The sequence below is a fragment of the Danio aesculapii genome, chromosome 11 (assembly GCF_903798145.1).
Source record: "Danio aesculapii chromosome 11, fDanAes4.1, whole genome shotgun sequence".
In the NCBI taxonomy this organism is placed as follows: Eukaryota; Metazoa; Chordata; class Actinopteri; order Cypriniformes; family Danionidae; genus Danio; species Danio aesculapii.
The window spans coordinates 30,864,153-30,889,375 of record NC_079445.1 but is presented as its reverse complement, the minus strand read 5'-3'; the positions used below and the strand labels follow the sequence as shown (position 1 = coordinate 30,889,375).

At 33.3% G+C, this 25,223-nt stretch overlaps 2 protein-coding genes across 8 annotated transcripts in view; both read left to right on the top strand.

Moving 5' to 3' along the window:
- Positions 1 to 13,700, top strand: part of map4k3a (mitogen-activated protein kinase kinase kinase kinase 3a) — a 145,410-nt gene extending 131,710 nt beyond the window's left edge. For all 7 annotated transcript variants that reach the window (XM_056467838.1, XM_056467837.1, XM_056467834.1 and 4 more), the window contains 9 exons: positions 352 to 469; positions 550 to 608; positions 2,150 to 2,253; positions 6,179 to 6,347; positions 8,471 to 8,539; positions 8,623 to 8,715; positions 9,185 to 9,255; positions 11,002 to 11,057; positions 12,521 to 13,700. In XM_056467838.1, coding sequence (XP_056323813.1) covers positions 352 to 469; positions 550 to 608; positions 2,150 to 2,253; positions 6,179 to 6,347; positions 8,471 to 8,539; positions 8,623 to 8,715; positions 9,185 to 9,255; positions 11,002 to 11,057; positions 12,521 to 12,608 — 827 coding nt within the window. In that variant the 3' untranslated portion in view covers positions 12,609 to 13,700. The remainder of the gene's footprint in view (positions 1 to 351; positions 470 to 549; positions 609 to 2,149; positions 2,254 to 6,178; positions 6,348 to 8,470; positions 8,540 to 8,622; positions 8,716 to 9,184; positions 9,256 to 11,001; positions 11,058 to 12,520) is intronic.
- A 1,741-nt stretch (positions 13,701 to 15,441) lies between these two features.
- Positions 15,442 to 24,259, top strand: pecr (peroxisomal trans-2-enoyl-CoA reductase). Its single transcript, XM_056468094.1, has 8 exons — positions 15,442 to 15,578; positions 17,847 to 17,980; positions 18,893 to 19,058; positions 20,771 to 20,852; positions 20,987 to 21,083; positions 21,860 to 21,970; positions 23,626 to 23,737; positions 23,859 to 24,259. The coding sequence occupies exons 1-8, from the start codon at positions 15,467 to 15,469 to the stop codon at positions 23,942 to 23,944; spliced, it is 900 nt and encodes a 299-aa protein (XP_056324069.1). The 5' UTR covers positions 15,442 to 15,466; the 3' UTR covers positions 23,945 to 24,259.
- Positions 24,260 to 25,223: the final 964 nt, after the last annotated feature.

Genomic DNA, 25,223 nt, shown 5'->3' with positions numbered 1-25,223 from the left:
GACATACGAAAAACAATATTGCTTAAAGGGGCTAATAATTTTGATCTTAAAATGGGTTTAAAAATATTTAAACCTGCTTTTATTCTAGCCAAAATAAAACAAATAAGACTTTCTCCAGAAGAGAAAATATGATCAGAAATACTTTGAAAAAGAATGAAAAATTCTTTGCTCTGATAAACATCATTTGGGAAATATTAAAAAAATAAGAAAAATAATAATTTTGACTTCAATTGTAGTTGATATTTTTGCAGATGGAATATTTCACTTTTTGTGGATGTTCCTACTTGATGTGTCTAAAGTGTTGTCTAATGTTGTCCTGATGTTTTGACATCTGAATCTGTGTTTCGTCAGGAAAAGCTTGTCATCTGTACTCTCACAGTTTGTCCGGTCTGTTCGAACACGCTCGACAAATGCAGAAACTGCCTGTTGCGATCCCGACACACAAACTGCCTGATAAAATGATCCCCAGGTGAATGTTCGCATCAGTCAGGATGTGGCCAGTGTTCAAAATGTTCCTATTTCATCCTGCGTTTTTAATCTGAATTTCAGGAAGTTCTCAGTGTCCAATAAGATCCCTGAAACTAAAGGCTGTCAGAAGTGCTGTGTAGGTGAGCAGATCCTGTCATTTCCTTGCACTTTTTTTTCTGGATTTTTTTTACATGACTTTGTGTCAAGCTTTCAGGTCATTTTCATCCACATCTAATCTTCATAATTCCTTGAATCACAGGCTAAGTGACTCATTTCTTTTTGTCTTTTGATTGACAAATCAAGCAAGCTCAAAACATTTAATATTAACCTGTATTTAGATTAATGCAGATGTTGAGTTATTTATATACAGTTTAAGGTAAACTTATTGACCCTCTTGTGAAATTTTGACCCTCTTGTGAAAGATGTTTAACATGGTTTAGCATTTTTTTTTTCAAAGTATTATACTTTATTTTTGGAGAAAGTCTTATTTCTTTTTGTTTTGCTAGAATATATATATATATATATATATATATATATATATATATATATATATATATATATATATATATATATATATATATATATATTCATATATATATTCATATATATATATATATATTCATATATATATATATATATTCATATATATATGTGTGTGTGTGTGTGTGTGTGTGTGTGTGTGTGTGTGTGTACACATTAAAATCTGATAAGGTCAATATTATGGCCAAATTACCCTTAAAAATGGAATTTGTGATTGGCTACTGATCAAACCACTATTTTACTATGACTTGCATACTTAATCCAGTTAGACCTTTATATTACACTTTTATTGAATACTAGTATATAGTTAACAGTGTTGGGGGTAGGGCATTACAAGTAACATATTAATATACATACATAATAATATTACTTTTCTAAGTAACATGTAAAGTAATGCATTACTTTTAAAAATCAAGTAATAATATTTGAGATACTATTTAAAAAATGTCATGCGAAAACATTTTAGTTTAGTTAATTAGGTTTTAAAAAATAAATTGCTGAATTAAAATTAACGTGGTCACATTGAATCCCACACAATGAGAGAATGCAGGAACAGACAGAAAGGAAGATGGCAGAGCCTTACATTTCTGCAATGGAAATATTCTCATTATTTTGAAGACATGGAGGAAAAGGAAAAGGGGATTGTCTCGGTGGACTGTGATTTTACTTTTTAATAATACAAAAATTATTAAAGTAGCAAACGCATTGCTTTACACTTTCATTAATCTGTATATACGGCATGTATAGCTCTGCGGTCAGAATCCTTCTACTTAACAAATTGTATGTGCTTTTTAAAGGTAAATGAAGGTTATACAGTGTGTTGTTAATTGCAAAGCTCCTCAATTAAAAAGAAAAAGAAAAAAAAACCCTGCAAGTTCTGAAAGAGATCAAGGTAATAAAAAGTAACACAAAAGTAACATAACGCATTACCATAAAAAGTAACTAGGTAATGCATCTAGTTACTGTTTTGGGGAGTGACTCAATATTGTAATGCACTACTTTCAAAAGTAACTTTCACCAGCACTGATAGAAAATATATTTGTAATCAATGCAAAAACAAAAGGAATGTGTTGTTATTAATTAGCTAGTCAAATTAATTTGAAATTCTTCCCTCAGTTAAAACAGCACTTTTTATTCTCAGTGAGGAATCCATATACTGGCCACAAGTACCTGTGCGGTGCCTTTCAGTCCAGCATTGCTCTTTTTGAGTGGGTGGAGACCATGCAGAAATTCATGTTGGTCAAGGTGAGTCAATTATTGCCATCACCTAAACAACGTTACACACCCAAAAATGAAAATTTCCCACCATTTACTCACACTCAAGTGCTTCTAAACTTGTATTTTTTCTTTTGCTAAACAAACTTTACAATAAGGTTGTTATAGTTAATGCATTAGTTAACATGAATTAGCAGTGAACAACGCATCTATTAAGCATTACTTCATCTTTGTAAACATTATTTGCATTATAATAATTACATTAGTAAACATAAACTGATGGTGAACGATGACTTCATTCAGTAGTAAATAATCTTTGTTCTTGTCAACTTGTAATCTAATTCATCTCTTTGCATTATTAGCCTAATTAGTTAATGTTTACTTAAACATGCATTTGTTCATGGACTAGATAACAAAGAACAACACGTTTATTCAGCAATACGGCATAAGTAAATTATACATTCATTCATGTGTTAAATAATACATTAGTTAATGCATTAGTGAACTAATGTAAGAATAGTGTACACTTTACAGTAAGGTTCCTAATTTCCTTAATAAATACACTACCTCAGAAAAGTCTTGTCAACCTTAGTTGTAAGAGCAACAAATAATAACTTGACTTCTAGTTGATCATTTGGAAAAGTGGCAGAAGGTAGAATCATCTGCTGAACTGCATGCCAATCATCACAAATACTGCAGAAGACCAATTGGAACCAGCATGGACCCAAGATTCTCATAGAAATCAGTCAAGTTTGGTGAAGGAAAAATCATGGTTTGGGGCTACATTCAGTATGGGGGTGTGCGAGAGATCTGCAGAGTGGATGGCAACATCAACAGCCTGAGGTATCAAGACATTTGTGCTGCCCATTACATTACAAACTACAGGAGAGGGCAAATTCTTCAGCAGGAGAGCGCTCCTTCTCATCCTTCAGCCTCCACATCAAAGTTCCTGAAAGCAAAGAATGCCAAGGTGCTCCAGGACTGGCCAGCCAAGTCACCAGACATTAACATTATTTATCATGTCTGGGGTAAGATGAAGGAGGCGTTGAAGATGAATTAATAGGTTATTTGAGTCATTGCAGAGATGTATGGATGCAGTCCTCCAAGCTCATGGGAGTCATACATAATAATAATTCTTTTTTTCACTGCTCCATGACTTTATATTCTATACTGTACATTATTTCTGTTAAGTGACAAGACTTTTGTCTAAGCAAAGTCAGACCTTACTGTCCTAATTAAATAATTAATAATCAAGGCATGGTCATATTTTATTTTGGTAAAATAAGTGTAATCTAGAGACCTTTGACTTTCATATAAGCCACTTCTGATACCAAATGATCAACTAGAAGTCAAGTTATTATTGGTTGTTCCTAAAACATGGATAGGCGACAAGACTTTTGTCAGGTAGTGTACTTTATTAATGATAAATCATATTAGTAAAGAGTTATCAAACATGATTAACATCCAAGTTGAAGCACAAGTTTCTACTTTAACACTCTAAAACAGGCATTTATTCATATTTGTGGACTCTTTACTAACATTTGTCATTAACAAAACATTTATTAATCCTTAATGTGAAGTTTACACTATTTTAACAATATCTAACATTTGTTCATGTTAATTAATGTATACTAATAAAGTTAATTAATGCTAGTATACATTATTAATACATTAATATGTTTAGTTAACATTAACAAAGATTAAGTAATGCTTAACAGATCTGTTTATTCATGTTAACTAATGCAATAACATTAACTAATACAACCTTATTTTAAAGTGTGACCACAAAATAAGATATTCTGAAGAATGATTGGGAAAAAACAGCCATTGACATCCATAGTAGGAACAAAAATACTGTTGAAGTCAATGGGGTACGGTGACCGGAAACAACATTTACAACATTTACATTTTGGAAAACATTTTTATCTGTCATAAGACACAATTATATAGAAAAACCAAGGACAAAACAAATTTACATCTTAGAAAAAAAATTAACACGACGCAAAACACTTTTACCAGTCCCGAAACACTTTACTGAAAGGGAATGTACCACACAGCAGAAGTGACGCAGAATGTACCACACACCCGAAAATATCAGCTCGTGTGTGACTTTGTTGACACAGGTTTACACAAGTTCAAAGGCACAGGTTAACACGAGTCTACAACTATAAATATCATGGTTTGGCCAACTGTATGGAGCTAATAATATGCCAAAATAATCTGAATTTGAATTGTGTTCATTTGAATTATTGACAATTGTAATTTATTAAATCTGAATTTTTATATGCCGTTAAAATTTTTTTGAATTTAAATTTCTTATTTTGAACTTCTCTGTTGATGACCCCTGACCTACTGTCTGCTGAATCTGAATTCAGCATCAGAATTTCTGGTTTTTAATTTTAGAATATTGAATTTAATGTTCTGAATTTCTTCATCTTGAAAACTGTATTTTTACAAACTGGATATCTGCAGTCTGTGAATTCAGATCACAAAAAATCTGAAGTTTGAAAATACATCTAAAAAATTCTGCCTTGAAAAATTCAGTTGTTTTAAATTTCAGATGTTCAATATTCAAGTTATGAAATTCAAATTCAAAAAAAGAAATTCAAATTCAAAACAATTTTAAATAGCATATAAAAACTCAGATTGATTAAATTACAATTAATCAAATGAATTCAATTCAAATTCATATTTTTTGGCATATTATTAGCTCCATACTACTGCTATAAAACATTGTTTTGTCATTTAGAGCTATTCTGAGAAAATATCAGCGTGAGCGTATGTAGAAACATGTAAACGCGAGTACATGGAAACAAGTTAACACAACCAAAGCACAACATATGTTGACTGATAAATATACGAAAACTGACCTCAATGTGTAGTCCTGAATAGCTCCGTTAGATAGGTTGATTAATACTCGTGCTGAACAGGTTCGAATCCCGTTGATGACATGTAAATTATGATTATTTCTTTACATTAATTTTGGTTTTATACTGTTCTGCCACACAAATATTAAAATCAATAATGTTTACACTGACACCAAGTAATGAGAAATTTTTTTTTTGTTGGTATGAGCATGTTTTGTTGCTGTGAATAGGTGACGATCTGCAAATATGAATAGTTTACATATGAAAAGGGGCACCAGTTAAACCGTAACACCGGCTTCGTTCAGTTTACTTTAGAGTCCTCAAGCAGATGTTAACACCGTTTAGACTTGACATCATGTCCACGATTACAGCGTACAAGTGGCCCTCGTTAAAATATTTAACACATTGATGCAGTATGTCTGGTGTTTCCGTCTGGCTAGTGTCCTTAAAAACTTCAGACACCGACCACATGTAAAGCAAAACCGTGTAAAGCTGCTCATGTGTTTGCAACAAAACGGGCAAAACAACCCTCGACCGCAGTCCATGTTCGGTTACCATAAACTTTATTTATGCTATGTACTTCACAACACGATGTACTTTATGTACTTTACCTGACATGTACTTTACCGGCTTACAACCAATGACAACACTTTTCACCGCTGTCACTTCCGGTGTGTGGTAGATTCTCTTTCCGTAAAGTGTTTTGCGTCTTGTTAATTTTTACCGTACAATGGCTGCTTTTACCAGCATTCTTCACAATATCTTCCTTTGTGTTGAACAGAAGAAAGAAACTCACGCCGGTTCGGAACAAGTGAATGATGAGTAAATAATGCCAGAATTTTTATTTTGTGGGTGAACTATCCCTTTAAGCTTTTAGTATTAGTATCACACTTACAAATGCATTGTTTAACAAACCCAAGATGATCTAACTGCACATAATATAAAGCACATTATTAGCTATTCCCGCTTCCGTTAAGCTTGTAAAAACTGCTGAATTTCTTCTGCTTAAGCCTGGAGGGTTAAAACTGCTTTACTTGGCGTTTTCTCACATGTGCGCCGTTCTAAATTAAGCCCTGTGGTTCCTGCAGAGCATAGACTTCCCCCTGCCGTGCCCGCTGGAGGTGTTTGAGATGCTGGTGGTTCCTGAGCATCAGTATCCACTCATCTGCATCGCCGTCAGCAAAGGCACAGAGCTCAACCAGGTGGTGCACTTCGAGACCCTCAACCCCAACTCCACCTCCAACTGGTTCGATTCTGGTGGGTGTTTTGAAAACCTGACAGCTTTATTTCTGTACATTAATTAATTGCTGAAATTCTGTATGATCTTTTTATGTAGATACAGTTTTAATCAGAATTATTAGCCCTCCTGTATATTTTGTCCCCCAATTTCTGTTTAAGGAAAAGAAGATTTTTTTCAACACATTTCTGAACATAATAGTTTGAATAACTCATTTCTAATGACTGATTTCTTTAATCTTTGCCATGATGACAATAAATAATATTTTACTATATATTTTTTAAGATGCTTCTATACAGCTTAAAGTGACATTTAAAGGCTTAACTAGGTTAACTAGGCAAGTTAGGGTAATTAGGCAAATATTTGCCTACCCAATCGGAAAAATATATAGCTTAAAGGGGCTAATAATGTTATCATAATCATAAAATAGTTAAAAAATAAAAACTGCTTTTATTCTATCCGAAATAAGACTTTCTCTAGACGAAAAAATATTATAGGAAATACTGTGTAAAATCTACAGATGGACTAATAAATTTGACTTCAGCTGTAACTATTAATTTAACAGTTTATATTTTTAATTTAAGTGAGCTTTAAATCAAGTGCATTCATGCCAGTTTTCTTTACTAAAGTGCTTTTTTGCATTAATGTTTCCCAATAGGGATTCTTAAAGTTTGTGTTAAAAGCAAACCAGATATAAGGAGAACCGCAATACTCATTTTGTTATAAGGGTAAAAAAAAACAAAACAGGACAAAATACAGACAGGACAAAAAGACATGAGTATGAACTTAAAGTGGAAATGAAGGACTCAGTCAAGTTTACCTTATTTTGTACATTGGATTCCACTTTAATGAAAATATATTAAACAAACTAAATTAATGTAACCATTTAGCAGAAAACGGCATGTTTTACTGTAGATTGTAGACCTAGGGCGCCACCATCTTGAAATGTCGCTGTGTCTGACATCACAGGGTTTCTCGAGTTCCCTTCGCTGAACAGAAACAATGGAAGTAAAGGAGACTGTAAAGCCTAATTTAACCCAATGCGTGAAGTTGTGGACGTGAAGCTGCTGCAAATACACGCATCAGATGTGTGTCTAATATAAAAGTATATATATTTATTCTATTTTTCTTTTTCCCCCTTTTAATTACCGATCATTTGATGCGCTTTGATTCACTCACTGTATTACGCTGCCTGACAGCCTGTCTGGGTTTGTAACACAGAGACTGGACAGCCTAATTTAACCCAATGCATGAAGTTGTGGACGAGCATCACAGAGCTGCTGCAAATACAACAAATACAAGCATTTAAGAGTCTTCAGTTATGTGTGTTTCTTTTGTTAATACTGTTCAGTTGATGTGCTCCAGCGCTGCCTGACAAGGGCATTTACGTTCAGACTAATGCAATGATTAAAATCATTCATGACTTCACACTTTACTTAGTCATGTCTGTGTGGGTTATGTCAAGACATGTTCCCTTATCAAGTCAATCAACTCGATCTCTTAACATGTATGAAGGATAAAACCTGCCATAAGAAACACAGCGCTGATCTTAGTTTGGTTTGAACACGAGTGGAGGTGAGGGGCTGTAGCAGTGAAAAGTGAAAGTACCCGCCCCCATTACGTCAGCACCGGACCTAGTTGAAACCACAGGCAGTCAGGCAGCATAGTACAGAGAGTGAATCACTACTGATGTAATGATGTATGTATGTATATATATATATATATATATATATATATATATATATATATATATATATATATATATATATATACACACTTTTTTAATATATATTTGATTCATGATCAAGAGGAAATGTCTGATCCTGATCAAGTCTAAAACCGCGTGGTCGAGCCCGATTTCCGATCACTTGACATCCCTAGTATTAAGGTTTTAAATGACAATGAATTCGTATTTTAAATCTTGTAGTCTTGTGTCCATCATAATGTTTTGATATAAAATTGTAACACTGAATGACATTGTAATACTATATGAGATGAAGATATTCACCATGAAAAAAAATAATTATTAAAAATAAAAGTTCAAATTCAACCATCAATTACAAACCTTGCTAAATAGGCATGTTAGAAAATGTTATTCTTAAAGATCAATTTTGTGTAAATGCATACTTGTCTGTTTTTTCAGATACCCCACAGAGTTGTGTGATCCATGTGACTCAGCTGGAGAGAGATACGATATTAGTCTGCTTAGATCGTAAGTACAGAACATTAATAGATTAGTATCAGATGCATGTGTTTCAGAAATAGTGATTAATTGCCTCTCTTCTTCCTCTCCAGGGTGCATTAAGATTGTGAATCTGCAAGGCCGCCTGAAGTCCAGTCGAAAACTCTCTGCAGAACTGACTTTTAACTTTCAGATTGAATCGATAGGTATGAGACCTTGGTGCATTAATGCGGGACTGAAGTAAATGTACCTCCATTTTAACATCCTCTGAATGTAGCGATTAGCCTTTATGTATGTTTTAATGGGCCCTATAAAGCTTTTTACACTTTCAGATTCCTTTAGTGTGTGATGTTGCTGTTTGAGCATGAATAAGATGGAAACATAAAGTATTTTAATGGCAGTTATTTCTCCCTCTGTAGTCCTGAATATTCTACCATTTATCAGGAGTTTAAACTGACAAGACTTTACGTGCAGTCACTTTTAAATCAGTTCAAGTGTCTGAAATTGTCCAAAAAGAGGGATTTTGATACGACACCTGGGAATTACAGTACTACTTCTGAAAAAGTGTAATGGGAACACTTTAAACTAATTTATGTGGACAGAATATATTATTTATTTTTAAATAGATCATTTAAATGTCTGTTCTCGTTCTGTGGTTCTGTCTGTTCCTCTTAGTTTGCCTTCAGGACAGCGTGTTGGCCTTCTGGAGGCACGGTATGCAAGGACGCAGCTTCAAATCCAATGAGGTAAGTGCAGCTTTTTATATGTGAGAAACAGGGCTTGACATTAACACCCGCCAAATGTGGGTAGATTTCCACTGTGGCGGGTTAGAAAGACACCCCCATTAGCCACTTTGGCTGGTTGACAAAAATGTTTAAATTGCCAGAGATGCCTCGTCCCTAAAAATTTGAATTTTAGTTTAGGACCGTTTGTTTGTCAATATGCAGGCAAATGTGCTCTTAGAATCGAGAAGCAACACGATTGATAACTGTTCGCGCGAGCAAAAGAAAGCAGGTGAATACCGAATGAGAGGATGGTCAGGCGCACGATGAGACACAGGCGATTCTCGCTCACTGACGTTGTGAGCAGGCACAGAAAAGCCATGCCCAGAAACGCAACTGTTGCCATCATTTCTCTTTGAAACAGACTGGAAAAAAAGCAGTAAACCTACAGTCCTTCTGCTTTCCAGAGAGATCCAGATTTTTTGTATGCAGCAGCAGTGGTTGCCACTTTTGCTTTTACCATTCTTTGAACAGATTATTACTGCTCCTAACCATAACCGTCTGCACGTGATCATCCTTTAACTATCACACACTGAATGTTTTTATTTTGCTTATAGTTATTTTTGTTAATCTGATTTAATTATCATCCTTTGCAATAGGATTGCTCTAATAGGAGATTAACTCTCCATTTATGTATAGTTACCTGAAGATCTGGGACATTTAACCTGGACAAACTACTGTGTATAGTTTTAGATAAATGAGAATCATTTCTTTAAATGTCATTTAAGAACATTATTGTTGAATAAAAAGTGTATGTATACAGCTATATTTAGATTGTTTTGACACATTATTTAAAATTTGTGGCAAGGAAATAATTAGTTTGGTGTGGCCAGAGAAAAAAAATCTGTAAATCCTTAGTGTTGAGCCCTAAAAAGTCATGTGAAATAAAAAGTTAAATGAACGAGGAGGCTTGTAAACATAACACAAAATTTTACACATTGGAATATGTATGTGTGTATATATATATATATATATATATATATATATATATATATATATATATATATATATATATATATATATATATATATATATATATATACAGTTGAAGTCAGAATTATTAGCCTCCCTTTGCTTTTTCTTTTCTTTTTAAAAATATTTCCCAAATGATATTTAACAGAGCAAGGGAATTTTCACAGTATGTCTGATATTATTTTTTCTTCTGGAGAAAGTCTTATGTTTTATTTCAGCTAGAACAAAAGCAGTTTTTAACTTTTTAAAAGCCATTTTAAGCTATATATTTTTTTCGATAGTCTACAGAACAAACCATCATTACACAGTGACTTGCCTGATTACCCTAACTTGTCTAGTTAACCTAATTAACCTAGTTAAGTCTTTAAATGTCACTTTAAGCTGTATAGAAGTTATTAAAAACTTTTAATAGAGTTATTAAAACTATTATGTTTAGAAATGAGTTGAAAAAATCTGCTTTCCGTTAAACAGAAACGTATAATTTAAAAATTCATATATGTATACAAATATTTAATACATTATATTAATTTTTTTTATCAATATGTACTTAATCACAGTAACCATTTTTAGTCACTAAATAATTTTTATGGTAAATTCTATAGTTTGTCAGATTTAATGCAGTGAATGACTAATAAGATTGTATATAGAACGGAAAAACCCTACTGTGATTTCCTTCTCGATATGAAATACAGTACATATTGTGCAATCTCAGAATTCTGTGCACTGTATCTATTCCAGATTACACAGGAGATTTCTGACAACTCCAGGATATTCAGGCTGCTGGGTTCAGACAGGTGAGAACAACAAATCCAATCATAAAGAAATCATTCTTTATGTAATACTATCAAAATCCCTTTAAGGCAAGTCATTTCACTCGGCGGTGGACTTACCTCTCGGGCAGTATGCTCGGGCATTCTGTCTGAATGTGGAAACGTCATAGTTAAATTCTTTAAAACTGTTTACTAAACTTACGATTTTATTACATATTTGGAATCAACAATAAGATGAAACAACCACTGTCTTATAAGTTTAGTTTTTAAACATTCAAATCAAACAAATTCAGCATTTTTTCAGGTTGCCCAAGCTAATGAGCATGCGCACTCGAAAGGAACGAGATCACGACACCAACCTCATATTTGGCCATTTTACACAATACCATCCTCTGAAAAGACAGCAACTGTTTGTTTACAAGACAGGTGTCAAAGTCAGTTCTTGGAGGGCCGCAGCTCTGCACAGTTGAGTTTCAACCCTAATTAAACACACCTGATCAAACTAATTGAGTCCTTTAGGCTTGTACCTACAGGTACGTGTGTTGGAGCAGGGTTGGAACTAAACTGTGCAGGGCAGTGGCTCTCCAGGAACTGACTTTGACACCCCTGGTTTACAATTTTGTGGGCGTTTGAGTAGTTGCTGTCATGTGATGTGCGTTTGACAGGATGGACTGTACCTCGCATTTGTTTCATACATGTTACAAAACCAAAAACTTTTGTTTTAAAGTATACTGGGTTCATTTAAAAGTAAAAATTTCAAGCTTTATGTGGATATATATCTTATGTCTGTGAAGCAAGAATTCGCTGAGATTCCAGTGTGTTTGTTGACCACAAAACGTAGAAGCACACGTCTGGTCTGAGCATCTCCCGGAGAAATGTCAGTCTATATCGATTGATGATTGGCTCCTGTACTAGTAGGGGGGGCATCATTCACAATATTGACCGTTACACTTTTCCCCATTCAACACTATACAAGTGCCATGTCTTGTGTATTCTATAGTCTTTGACACTATATTACCAAAGACTATAGAATACACAAGACATGTCTCGTGTAGTTTTGAATGGGGAAAAGTGTAACAGAATAAAGCCCGTCTTCTAGTACAGGATCCAATCAGCGATCACTATAGACAGACAAAACTCCGGGGGAGGGGCTCAGACCAGCCATGAGTTTCTGCAGATTTTGTGTGATTAGGACGTTTAGAAATGAAACTAAAGAGACAGTTGTTGTTTAATTTTATTGCCAATTCCTAATATAAAATTTAATTGTAAGCTTGGCAAACAGTTGTGGAGAATTTGATGTTTCCCCATTCAGACAGAATGCCTGAGCATACTGCCCGAGAGGCGTTTCAAAGATGGCCACCGAGTGAAATGACTTGCCTTAAAGGGACTTAGATATTACTCAGCGCTGGTCCGTGTTATACTTTATTATAGGTCATACATTTGCACAAAGGGTCAAAGGTATTTGTTTTTGTGTTGATCTTTTATAGAGTGGTGGTTTTGGAGAGCCGGCCGACAGACAATCCCACAGCACACAGCAACCTCTACATCCTGGCAGGCCATGAAAACAGCTACTGACCGCAATGCATCCTGGGTAAAAACACTACATGCCAAAATGCAGGATTACAAGAGCCTTAGGTTCCATGTGACCCAGTAACAACTGACCACAACTCTGAAGAACCACAGATATGCTCTTTCTGGACCACTGAGAGCCCAGAGGAGGACTTGAATGGATATGAAGAACGGGATGATGGGTTCTCAGAGAACAGACCGGCCATAATCACACCACACACTACAGTATGCACTTTCACCCTTACCTGCTGCAGACGCCAACATTTGATTCGGCTTTGAGCAGTTTTAATTTATTTTTAGCTGAAATACGCATCACATCCATTTTATTTTATTTTATTTTGATACGGTCTGTTTGATTTCTGCTTCGTGTGCTTTGCCATCTGTTGTTTTGCTTCACCTTTTTTTCTTTGCTCTTTGCTCTGATCTTTCTGTTTTGAATTTTGTTTTGTATGCTTTACTCTCAGTTGCTTAATTTATTTGTTTTACCTTGCTTTTTTATTTTATTTTACATTGCTTTTATCCTTTGTTATATTTTGGTTTGGGTTTTTTTGTTTGTTTTGCTTTACTTTTTGTGCTTTGCTTAGTTTCATTTTCATTTGTTTAACTTTTATTTTATTTTTATTTTACTTTGCTCTTGTTCTTTTTGTTTTGCATTTTGTTTGTATGTTTGTTTGTATTGCCTTGTTTTGGTTGTTCTGTTTTGTTTTGCTTTGCTTTAGTTTTATTTACTTTTGTTTAGCTTTTTCGATTATTTTTCTTTGATTTTTGTTAATCTTTTATTCTGTTTTGTCCACTACTCTCACTTGACGCTAATCACACAAGTGCTTGAAGACACATATTTAATTCATGTACATACAGACGTAGTATTGTTAAGTTGTGCTCTTTGTATCAATCGTGTAGATTTCAGCACATTTATATATTGTACAGGTTTGTGGCAGCGTTTGGCTGTTGTAAAGGACTGTGAGATGCTGGTACTACTTAAAATGATCTCTAGGGCCGCATAAATTCTGTTATATGCAATAGTTTAGGAATTACAAAGCTGAAGTGCCCATCTTCCGAGACTTGCCTTCTTAATGTCTATTTTTTTTTTAATTTGTACAACCTATATATATATATATATATATATATATATATATATATATATATATATATATATATATATATATATATATATATATATATATATATATATATATATATATATAAGCCAAATGGTGTTTTTAATGAGCAACTTTTCATTCAATGGCCCACGTAATTGTTTTTAACTCTGTGGTATGCACTCACTTCAGAATTTGCACATTGTTATTAAAATGTTGATGTGTATATGTAATTGAATGTTTAAAACCATGTGGATAACGTATATAGATATATGCACATGTATTTTTTTGTAAATGTGTTTACATGTTTAACCCTAATAAGCAATAAATCATTAGGATGTTTTTTAACATCATTTTAAATAAATTGAACCGTAAGACTCACAGGCTCATGTCAATCCAGTTGTGTTTGTGTGTAATTTGAATGAGGGACACACTATTCACATGATGATGTTGGTCTTGCTAATTGGCATTATATTTCTTTTAGACCTTTCATTGTAATTCCATCAAAAGGAAGGAAAAAACATGTTTTTTTTTGTTTGTTTATCTGTGATTGAAAAGTTAAGTCAAGTACGAAATTGTTCTCCTTTGCTTCACTGTACATACTGTAAAATAAAATCACGTGGTTTTACATACTGAAATGTCTTGTGTTTTTAAAAGTAATTTGCTTGTGGTTTCCATTGATTGTAAAAAGGTTTATAATTATTATATGCTAATAACGTATAATAACAAAAACAAAGAAAGAAAAAAAGACAGAAAGAAAGAACAAGAGCAGGTATACATAAAAAATACCATACAGAAAAGGAGTTTTAAATAAGCCTTGAAATGGGAGATATTAGGCTTCCTCTCTGACCATTTACACTTGTGTATTATATGACATTTGCCCAATAACATCAAAAGATTTAACATAAACAGGAGATTCTTATCTATATATATTTTTATACATAAAATATGGCATCTCTTTTCCTTATATTAATTTTGACCACTCAGTATATTAAACAGACATTCAACATCAACCCGGAAATATTTAACATACATACAATAAAAATGTATAACAGTCTCAACATCCATTCTGCAAAACAACACAAGATTCAGAAAGATCAACTTTAAATCTCTTGAGAAACTGATTGGTTGGATATATTTTATGTATGATTTTAAAGTAGATTTCACTGCCTTTATTAGAGACAATATTTGTTGTTATAAGTCCAGATCAAATTCCAAATAAATTTTCTTTTCTGCTCAGTGCCTTTATTAATCTGGGGTCGCCAACTTATCCAGCATGTTTTACGCAGCCCTAGCTGCAACCCATCACTGGGAAACATTCATTCATTCACACACATACACTACTCACCCAATTCACCAATACCACATGTCTCTGGACTTGTGGGGGAAACCGGAGCACCTGGAGGAAATTCACGCCAACACGGAGAGAACATGCAAACTCTACACAGAAACGCCAACTGACCCACCCAGGGCTCGAACCAGCGACCTTCTTGCTGTAAGGTGATTGTGCTACCCACTGCACCACCATGCTGCCCCCAAATTTCAATTAATATTCTCAAATTGGTTATTCCAAAAGTACTTATATCTAAAAGTTGCAGGATAGTGAATCAAACGTCTAAGAAATGTATTATTACATTTTCTATCGTTGATAACAATACCATCTTAAATGAACGTGTGTAAAAAAAACAGGAAGTTAACTTGACGCGACCGGAAAAAGACTTTTACCTTAAAATATTTAACTCTTGATGCTTCGCAGTCATAGACAACATGGCAGCGTCCAGTGTTTTTAAAGCAGGTCTTTTCAATCACAAAGTCGCAGTCGTGACGGGTGGCGGCACTGGCATTGGAAAAGCCATCACTTCTGAGCTCTTACAGTTAGGTATGAGTTTACCATGAGTTTTGACGATGGTTTTGACCTTGTCTTTAGATCAGCACTTGCACAGCCGTGAACTTTAGTCCAGATATTGAGCGACACCGCAATCAGTAATGTATCAAAGTTGACTAAAATAAAATAATTCAAATATGTTTATCTATCAAATTAACCTTTTCAGACAACAGGTGTAATAAGGTAGAAGAAATAGCTGAAACAGTCGAGTGACAATTACATTAAGTGTTGCAAATATTCCTAAATGAATTACAAGTTTTCCCAAATGTTGTTTAAACATGTAAATTAAGGTAACGTTATTATTTTTGTGCTATATTTTGCATACATTTTCGTTTTTCGATACAGACAAAGGTTTTCTGTGTATTTCTTTTTGATCATTCCATAATCCAGAAAATACTGCAAATAATATTTTTTTCTTGTAGAATTAAATGTGTGTAATCGGGGAATTGATATTAACTTGTCATAAAAACGATACGTTTTTTATTGCAAAGAAACACTGCTAATTCTCGAAATTAAAATCCCTAAACTAAGAACAGTTACACAATTCCTCATGATAATAACAGAGCGATATATCCCTTTACATAATCTTCCATTAATACAAAACTATTTACAGAAGTAAGGGGGGTGGACATGATGTTTATAAATAGACATGAAACGTAAGAATTTATAACAGAAATGCATTAGGTTGAATAGGAGTTATACTCAATTCATTTCGACCAAAAGCCAACGAAAACGGTATATATTTTTGATTATTCATGTAATTTTCTCTGTAATAAATATATTTTTAGCAAGGTTAAACTACTCTTTTTAAAAAATGTTGTATACAACTAGAGTTTTCTTGTTTCGACACATTAAAGTATGTGGCTAAGAAAGAACTACATTTGATTTGTGTCATGCAATGAAAAAAACAATTCCATTAGCCCAACTGGGCTGTTATCAAAAATCCTTAGTGTTTAGCCATGTCTAAGCCTCAAATTTAATTTATAATGATCTTAAAAGGGTATTAAAAAGTCTTAAATTTGACTTGATGAAACTTGCAGAAACCCTGTGAAGCACATTGTTTCTTATCGTAGGTTTTCTGCAATTCTCAGTTGTACGTTTTTCCACATCACTTTTACCAGAGGGGATTTTGTATTTATTTTAATCTGTGGTTTTATACATGTAGAAATAAAACTGTGTGTTTTTTGGGCATAAAATAACAAAAATGCTTCGTTTTCTGGCATGTTTCTATTCATTTTAGGCAACACGAGTTAAGAAAAATCTAATGTTTGGTGGAATAACAAATGACAACATTTGAACATTTTTATTTTGGCCAATTGTCACATTTTGAGGAAAAAGAAATGAACTAAATGACAATATTTTAACTTAAACATTTTTTAGGAAATGTCATCAGACCTTTAGAGTATAAAACTAATTTTAACATTTTACTTAAAGCCACTTAAACCAGACAGAATCTGCAGATGTTTTTTGCTAATTCTGCGCAGAAATTGTACAAAATCTGCAGATTTATCAGAATGATTTTGATGGTATAGTAACCAAAAACTTAACACATGAAATAAAAAACTTTTACTCCGTTTTACCCTGTGAAAGCACATTGTTTCTTATCATAGGTTTTCTGTAATTGCCAGAAAATGAGATGTGGTCTAATTAAATATGCGCTAGTTTTTGGGCTATACGTTTTTCCACATCAGTTCTACCTGAGGGGATTTTGTATTTGTTTTGATCTGTAGTTTTATGCATGTAAAATAAGCGCTGCTAAAGTGGTAAATATTTCAAGTTAATTTTTACAGTTTCTACCATGATTATGGAAAGTTAGAGCAAAGGACACAACATGCAGTGCCTTTTACTGTATGTCCTGTAGATGACATTGCTTGGCTTTTGTAGCAGAATCCAACTGCTCCTCACAAAAGATGTGTCGTGATAATAATATATTTACTGAAATGCTTCACACCACTGCTTGAGGTAAAGTTGGTGTTATATTTGGACATTTGTTCAGTGACATGCTCCCTATATTGTTTACCAAAGTACTTTGAATATTCGGTCTGAAAGCACATGCAAGTATGACTTGAAAACAACATTAGCACTATTTATCTGACTGTGAACAATGATGTACTTTGATAGCCATTGCTAATTCTAAATGATGAAATTATATTAGCAGCCAAAGAATACTTTTCTAAAAGTATATTATTAAGGAGAAAGTCTGAATGAGTGAATATTAAACCTACTTTACCTCATTGCTTTTATAAATGGCCTGTGTTGTAGGATGCAGTGTGGTCATATCGTCCAGGAAGCTGGAGCGTCTGAAGTCAGCAGCGGAAGAGCTGACACTGAAAATCCCTCCATCCAGTCCAGCTAAAGTCACCCCTATAGAGTGCAACATCCGCAATGAAGACGAGGTGACAGTCTTATAAATCTGCATATACAAATGCACTGCCTTTATGCTAGAGAATTCTTTAAAGTATAATCATTTAAGACAGGGTTCACCAAACTTGTTCCTGGAGGGCCGGTGTCCTGCAGATTTTAGCTCCAACCCTAATCAAATACACCTGAACAAGCTAATCAAGGTCTTACTAGGTTTGCTTGAAACACACAGGCAGGTGTGTTGAGGCAAGTTGGAGTAAAACCCTGCAGGGACACCGGCCCTCCTGGACTGAGATTGATGACCCCTGATTTAAGAAGACATGTTTTGGTTTCCAATTTAATGTTTTTTTGATAATAGCCATACACATTTATAACACATAATATAATTGAAAAAATGTATATAATTCAATGTTTTTATGTTTTTTATGGGTTTTATTTTTTGCACAAAATAACAAAAATGTCATGTTACTTTTCATTTTTAGGTAAAACAAGAGTTTTAAAAAAATCTAATCATATCCAGGCCCATTTTTTGCTATTTCTGTGCAGAATTTTGTACAAAATATGCAGGTTTATGCGGAATGATTTCCAAGTGAGGGTATAGTAACCAAAAACTTAACACATGAAATAAAAAATGATAACTTTTGGTAAACAAAGTGCCTCATCTGCTAAAAGACAGAAATATTCATCTGTTTTGTACATAAACCACATTAACATTTACCTATTATTTAATAACATTACTGAAGTTTACACCCACATACATACGTAAACAAATAGTTGAATGATAGGCTCAGAAACCTACGGGTTTCAGTAAATCTTATCTAATGAATCTGACAAATCCAGAGAAGCTAAGAATTTCCAAGTGGTCATTATTTCTGTAGCTGTAGGTTTGTAATTTATATGTGAGAATCTGCTGAGGAAATGTAACATGTAACTCTGGTTTCTAACAGGTGAAGAATCTGATGGCCTCCACACTGAAACTTCACGGGAGGATCGACTTTTTGGTGAATAATGGAGGTGGCCAGTTTTCCAGTCCGGCAAACATGATGAGTGCAAAAGGCTGGAAAGCTGTGATCGACACCAACCTCAACGGAACGTTCTTATGCTGCAGAGAAGGTTTGGCATAAAGGTGAAACACACTAGGGGTGTGTGAAATCTATCCTATAGCATTAGCTTGACAGCGCAAAACTGTTTTTGAAAGATTTAAAGGTCCTGTGAAATTAAAATAAAAAAATGTAAATGCTAGTTTCAGTTTGTTAGTTTTAAGGATATCTGTTAGCTAGTGTGCTACAAAAAAAGTGACAAAATTCGCATTTAGAAAATATAAAATGGATATAAACATCCAAGTAGTTTGTCACCTTCGCCTTAATGGATTAACGTTTTTTTTTTTCACATCACCTCATACTTTAGTTTCTCATCAAATCTTGACCAATCAAATGCTCTCCAGTATCTGACATGCCCCGCCCCCTTTAGGACACTTCTCATTTGTTTCTTTATTTAATGTGCTTGAGCTCAACCTCTCTCACTGGCAGAGCACTGATGAAACATTAAACGATATTGGCTGTTTTATTGAAAGGAGATAAGCCACTCAATTTTCCACCCTCTCTACCTTTTTCAGATTACGTCAATTTTTCCAATTTCAAAGCACTTCACAAGACCTGTAATAAAAGTTTTGTTCACTTCTTTAATTGGACACTGTGCACTCCCTGACAGACAATATTTTCCCACTCTTTTACAATATGACTCTGTTTTAATATAGCGATAATAGTCGATATATTGATTGATGCAAGAAATTACAATAAACAATTAATTAATATATTTATTAATCCTGGTTTATGTTAATTTACGTGACTATTTAGAATTAAAATTAATTTATTGATAAAATATATAACATTTAACAAGTGTTCCTTAATGGAGGTAGATAAATGAATATAAGAAAATAACGGTGCAAGTAGGCATGTGAAGTGTTTAAAACCATTCCTGAACACTGCATTTCACATTTATTTTTTAGGTGCAAAAATGTATTCTGCATGAATGTCCCCTAAATCTGCTCATGCAGTGAACAATTTGCTGTAAAAACAGGGCGCATGGCAACAATTTTATGCACTGCCACAAATGCTCCCAAATATATTTTGAGGTTGCATAAATTAAATTTCAGGACTATATGCGACCAAAGCAGGTGTAGTTTCGAGCTGCTTGACTATTACAATACAGTTAGAATGATCCTATTTAGAATGATCCATTTTAATCCTTTTTTTTTCCTCATATCACGATAAGTCATCTCATATCCTGCTAAAAATATATTTATATCACAATATGGTACCTTTTCTGAAAATCCAATCAATTTAGAACTTCTGGACAAAAATATTAATGAAATTTAAGCATGCGACTTTCATGTAAGGTCATTCACATAATGAAAAAGTATAACCATAAACAATGTATTTTGCAACAGCGCAAAAAAAAACAATAAGACTATAATTTGAAACCATAGACCTTTACTTGCTGTCTCCAATATATATATATATATATATATATATATATATATATATATATATATATATATATATATATATATATATATATATATATATATATATATATATATATATATATATATATATATATATCTCATATTCCAGAGCCCTAATTCGCTTAACTTCCATTATCCCAAAATTTAGTTTATCTCACACCCCTATGCTTGACTTGTAGTTTAGCTCTCTGTTGTGTTATGACGATATGTGTATGTTCTTATTTTTAACCCCCAACAATTATGTTGACAACTTTGTGTATAAATTCAAAGGCTGCTTTCTTTTGGTGTTAACTGATAGCATACAATGCCTGGATGAAGGATCATGGAGGTGTAATCGTGAACATCATTGCTGACATGTGGAAGGGCTTTCCCGGAATGGCGTGAGTTGGCCTCTGCAAAAATAAAATAAACATATTGTGTGTTACCTTTTATTTATGGCTGGTTAAACATCCATTTTCTCACAATCAAACATTTTACCTTTATTCAAAGCTGTTTTTTTTTTTATTAATGCCAGGCACACTGGAGCAGCTCGAGCAGCAGTGGACAACCTGACCAAGAGTCTGGCCATAGAGTGGGCTCACAGTGGGGTCCGCATCAACTCTGTGGCGCCGGTATGTGTTAGATTGGAAACCATTAAACTATATTTTATTTATATTAGGATTGACTTGTTTGATTAGAGACATTGAAAAAGGCATGTCATGGCTTTGCCAAGTATGATGCGATCCTGGATTAACATCTATGTTGATCCTGGAACATCATTTTTGCTTGAAAGTGTAATCCATACCTATTCCCTACTCCTAAAACCAACCATAATAGTTCCCAAAATCAGAGGGGAATAATAGTTGGATAACAATCATTTAAAAGTGCATAAACCTAACCGTAAGCCTAAACAAACGTATCTCTTAATTCTGATTGGCTGATTGGAATGTTGTTCTAGGATCAACCGAGATGTTAATCTCCTACTTGGTGAAATCAGGCTGAAAAGGCAGCTTAATTCTATTTGGATTCTTTGGATTCAGCATTTGCATATTGATTTGAATAAACACACAAAATGAAAATTTTAATATAATCAAATAAGATGTGGATGACTTTACCTTGCCTGAAAATGTGTCCCTAGTATTATATGCTCCCAATTTAATTTTTGTTTTTACTAAATGTCAGAGAAAATTGTACTTGAACAGTCTATTGTCACAAAACAGTGTGTGTGTGTGTGTGTGTGTGTGTGTGTGTGTGTGTGTGTGTGTGTGTGTGTGTGTGTGTGTGTGTGCGTGTGTGCGTGTGTGTGCGTGTGCGTGTGCGTGTGCGTGTGTGTGTGTGTGTGTGTGTGTGTGTGTGTGTTTGTGTGTGTGTGTGTGTGCATTTGTTGTTTTGTGTTTGATGAATGTAGGGAACAATCATCTCCAAAACTGCAATGGAAAACTACAAAGAATATGGGCCTGCTTTGTTTAAGATGTCAGTGCCATTCAGTCCTGCTAAAAGACTCGGTGTTCCTGAGGAGGTATCAGTTCAGATGTTAAATAAGTCTATTTGTTTGTCTGTCTAACTTTTTTTTTTTCCAAAGATGTCTCACTTGTACCAAGGCTTCAGTTATTTAGTGAAAACTACAGTAAAAAATAAAAATGTGGTGAAAAGAAATACATGAAAAATGCATTGTGAATTTTTTTAAAATATAATTTAAAACTATTTATACTTATGAGGACATAGGTGTTAGTAATATAATTATTAATAGTAATGTTAGACTATAATATTATGTAATATTAGACTATTATTATTATTATTATTATTATTATTATTATTATTATTGACCTTTTCAGGATTATTGATGCATTATTGATGCAGTTTTTATTTTTTATTTATTTTTTTTTTTTCATTTCATTTTAATAGGTTTTTACTTTAGTTTTAGGTATATATTTAGTTTTATATATATTATAGTTGTTGTTGTTGTTTTTTGTTAACTGTTTTTAAGCAACAAAAAGGATTTTAATTTTAGTTAACTAATAACCCTGGCACTAAATCAGTATATTATAATGCTTTTTAAAGGATCGTGTGACATTAAAGCTTAAAATTCAGCTTTTTCATAAGTAAAACCACACTTTAAAATATATTCAAATACAAAAACAGATGTTGTAATATTATTTTACAACATTATTGGTGACTTTGCTGTATCTTTCATCAAATACATTACATTAAATATTTGTCTGGCAATATTGGAATATGGATAGCGGAATATATTTAATGGAAGTTCCTTTGCATAATTAGCACTTTTTTGTTATTGCCTCTTCTTGTTGAATTGCCTCATTCATAAGTCACTTTGGACAAAAGCATCTGCTAAATGTAAATGTAAACTAGCAAATTCATTCATTGACCTTCGGCTTAGTCCCTTTATTTATCAGGGGTCACCACATCCATACACACTCATTCACACACATACACTACGGACAATTTAGCTTACCCAATTCACCTATAGCGCATGTCTTTGAACTTGTGGGGGAAACCGGAGCACTTGAAGGAAACCCACACGAACACGGGGAGAACATGCAAACTCCACACAGAAATGCCAACTGACCCAGTCAGGACTTGAACCAGCGACCTTCTTGCTGTGAGGTGACAGTGCTAACCACTGAGTCACCATGTCATGAAATTAGTTTAATATTAGATTTTAGGTTTTATCCATTTTGGGTAAAGTTTTAGTCATTTGGGGGGGGTTTTTGTACATTTTACTGTTTTTTGTCTATATCATTTTATTAAGTCTTACTGTAGTTTTACTTATTTTAGCTTTAAAATAAATGAAAATAAGGAATGTTTTTTTGAACTATCTAAAGGGATTAATAACAACTAATAACACTGGCACTAAATCAGTATATTAAAATGATTTCTAAAGTGTTATGAGAAAAGCTGAAAGTTCATTAGTAAAACTACACTTAAAATGTATTCAAATAAAAAACAAATATATATTGTAATAACATTTTACAATATTACTGGTGTCTTTTTACTGTATCTTTTATCAAATAAACTACATTATGTGCTTATTGGCAACATTAGTGAAAACATTTTTAAATACTAGTACAAAAAGCAAATTAGTGTTTGAATTTTCTGAGATTTTACAACTAAATCTGTATTCTAACCAATTCTATATTTCCTTCATTGTATTAGATATCTCCGGCTGTGTGTTTCCTGCTGTCTCCGGCTGCCAACTTTATTACTGGAGCAACCCTGAAGGTGGATGCAGGACAGAGCCTTTACCACTCCATCTGGGAAATTCCAGGTACTCATTATCTTCCAGATCATTTAAAAATAAATACAGGGCATATTTCTGGCTACAGAAGCGGATGTTGATTCATCCTGTTTAAGGATTCAGACACTTTCATTTTCTTTTTGACTCTCAGAACACGATGCCTGGCCTGAAGCTCCAGAGGGAGAAAATACAGACGTGCTGAGAGAAATCATGGACAAGACTAAATCCAAGCTGTGAATCAGAGCAAAACAAGTCTAGACTGTCAAAACAGCTGCTCTTCATCAGTGTGGGTGGAAGACAAATGCTTTTGCTAGGAATTGTAACACGTCTCGACTGTGGCCTTTGGAGTGAATCTCACTGAATATTTTATTGCGAAATTGAACTCTAATAGTTCTTCAGGAACTGTGTAAATATGTGTAACAATATGGTATTGTGAATATAGCAATTGTGATTTTAATGTTTCAAAAAATAACTTATCAGCCATCATTGATTACAAATATGTAATGTATTAAACAAAAAAAAAAAACATTTTCTGTTGTCACAACTTTTAAACTTTGTCTTTTTCATTTGTAAAATAGCTTTTTCATATAATATTGTGCTAAACATCGTTATTATTAGATAGGTCAATAAAATACGGTGCCTGAGCTCAAAAATGCTGTGAGTTAAGAAAAGACATGCAAATAGAAAAACACTAACAAATTGAGAAAACGTTATTATAAATTAGACCACACCTGTGCACACGAAATCTCACAACACATGCAAATACAGAAACATCGGAAAAACACTAACAAATTGAAATAACATCATCGGTTTGACAACATGTTTTAGGGGAAATGTTTCAAGAAAAAGCTTGAAAACTGAAAAAAGAAAAAGAAAAAAACCTACAATAATCCAATTTAATAAAATAAAAAATAAGATTTAAATAAACATTGTAAGATACATAAATTGTCACTATGAAGGCAAATTGGATTAAAACAACCCAATACATAGGTCCTTCGTTATAAGAATAACCCGCAATAGGTGAAATCTGCAAAATAGTCAGCTTTGTTTTTTTACAATTATTATAGATGTTTTAAAGTTGTAAAAGCCCTCACTATACACTTTTGTCAGACAGGCATTAACATTTTCATACTTTTCTCCCTTGTTTAAACACTCTCAAAGATCAAACCTTCGTAGAAAAATAAGTCCAGTATTATAGAATGAAACCAAAGATCAAAACCATTTGATCTTCATTTATTTATTCCATAATTGCAGAACACAATGCGCTGTAGAAAAAAGCGTGTTAAATTGCACAGAAAAAATCCACGAAGCTGTGACGCTGCGAAAAGTGAACAATGTTATAGCGAGGGACCACTGTAATTCTACAAAATAAATAAACATATGATTAAATAAGATTTAAAAAATAATCAAAGTTTTAATTAATTAATAAAACTTGCATCAAAATAAATTTATAAATATAAATTAGATCATAATGAATAATAAAAAAAATTGGTTAAAATAAGTAAAATGTATAAAA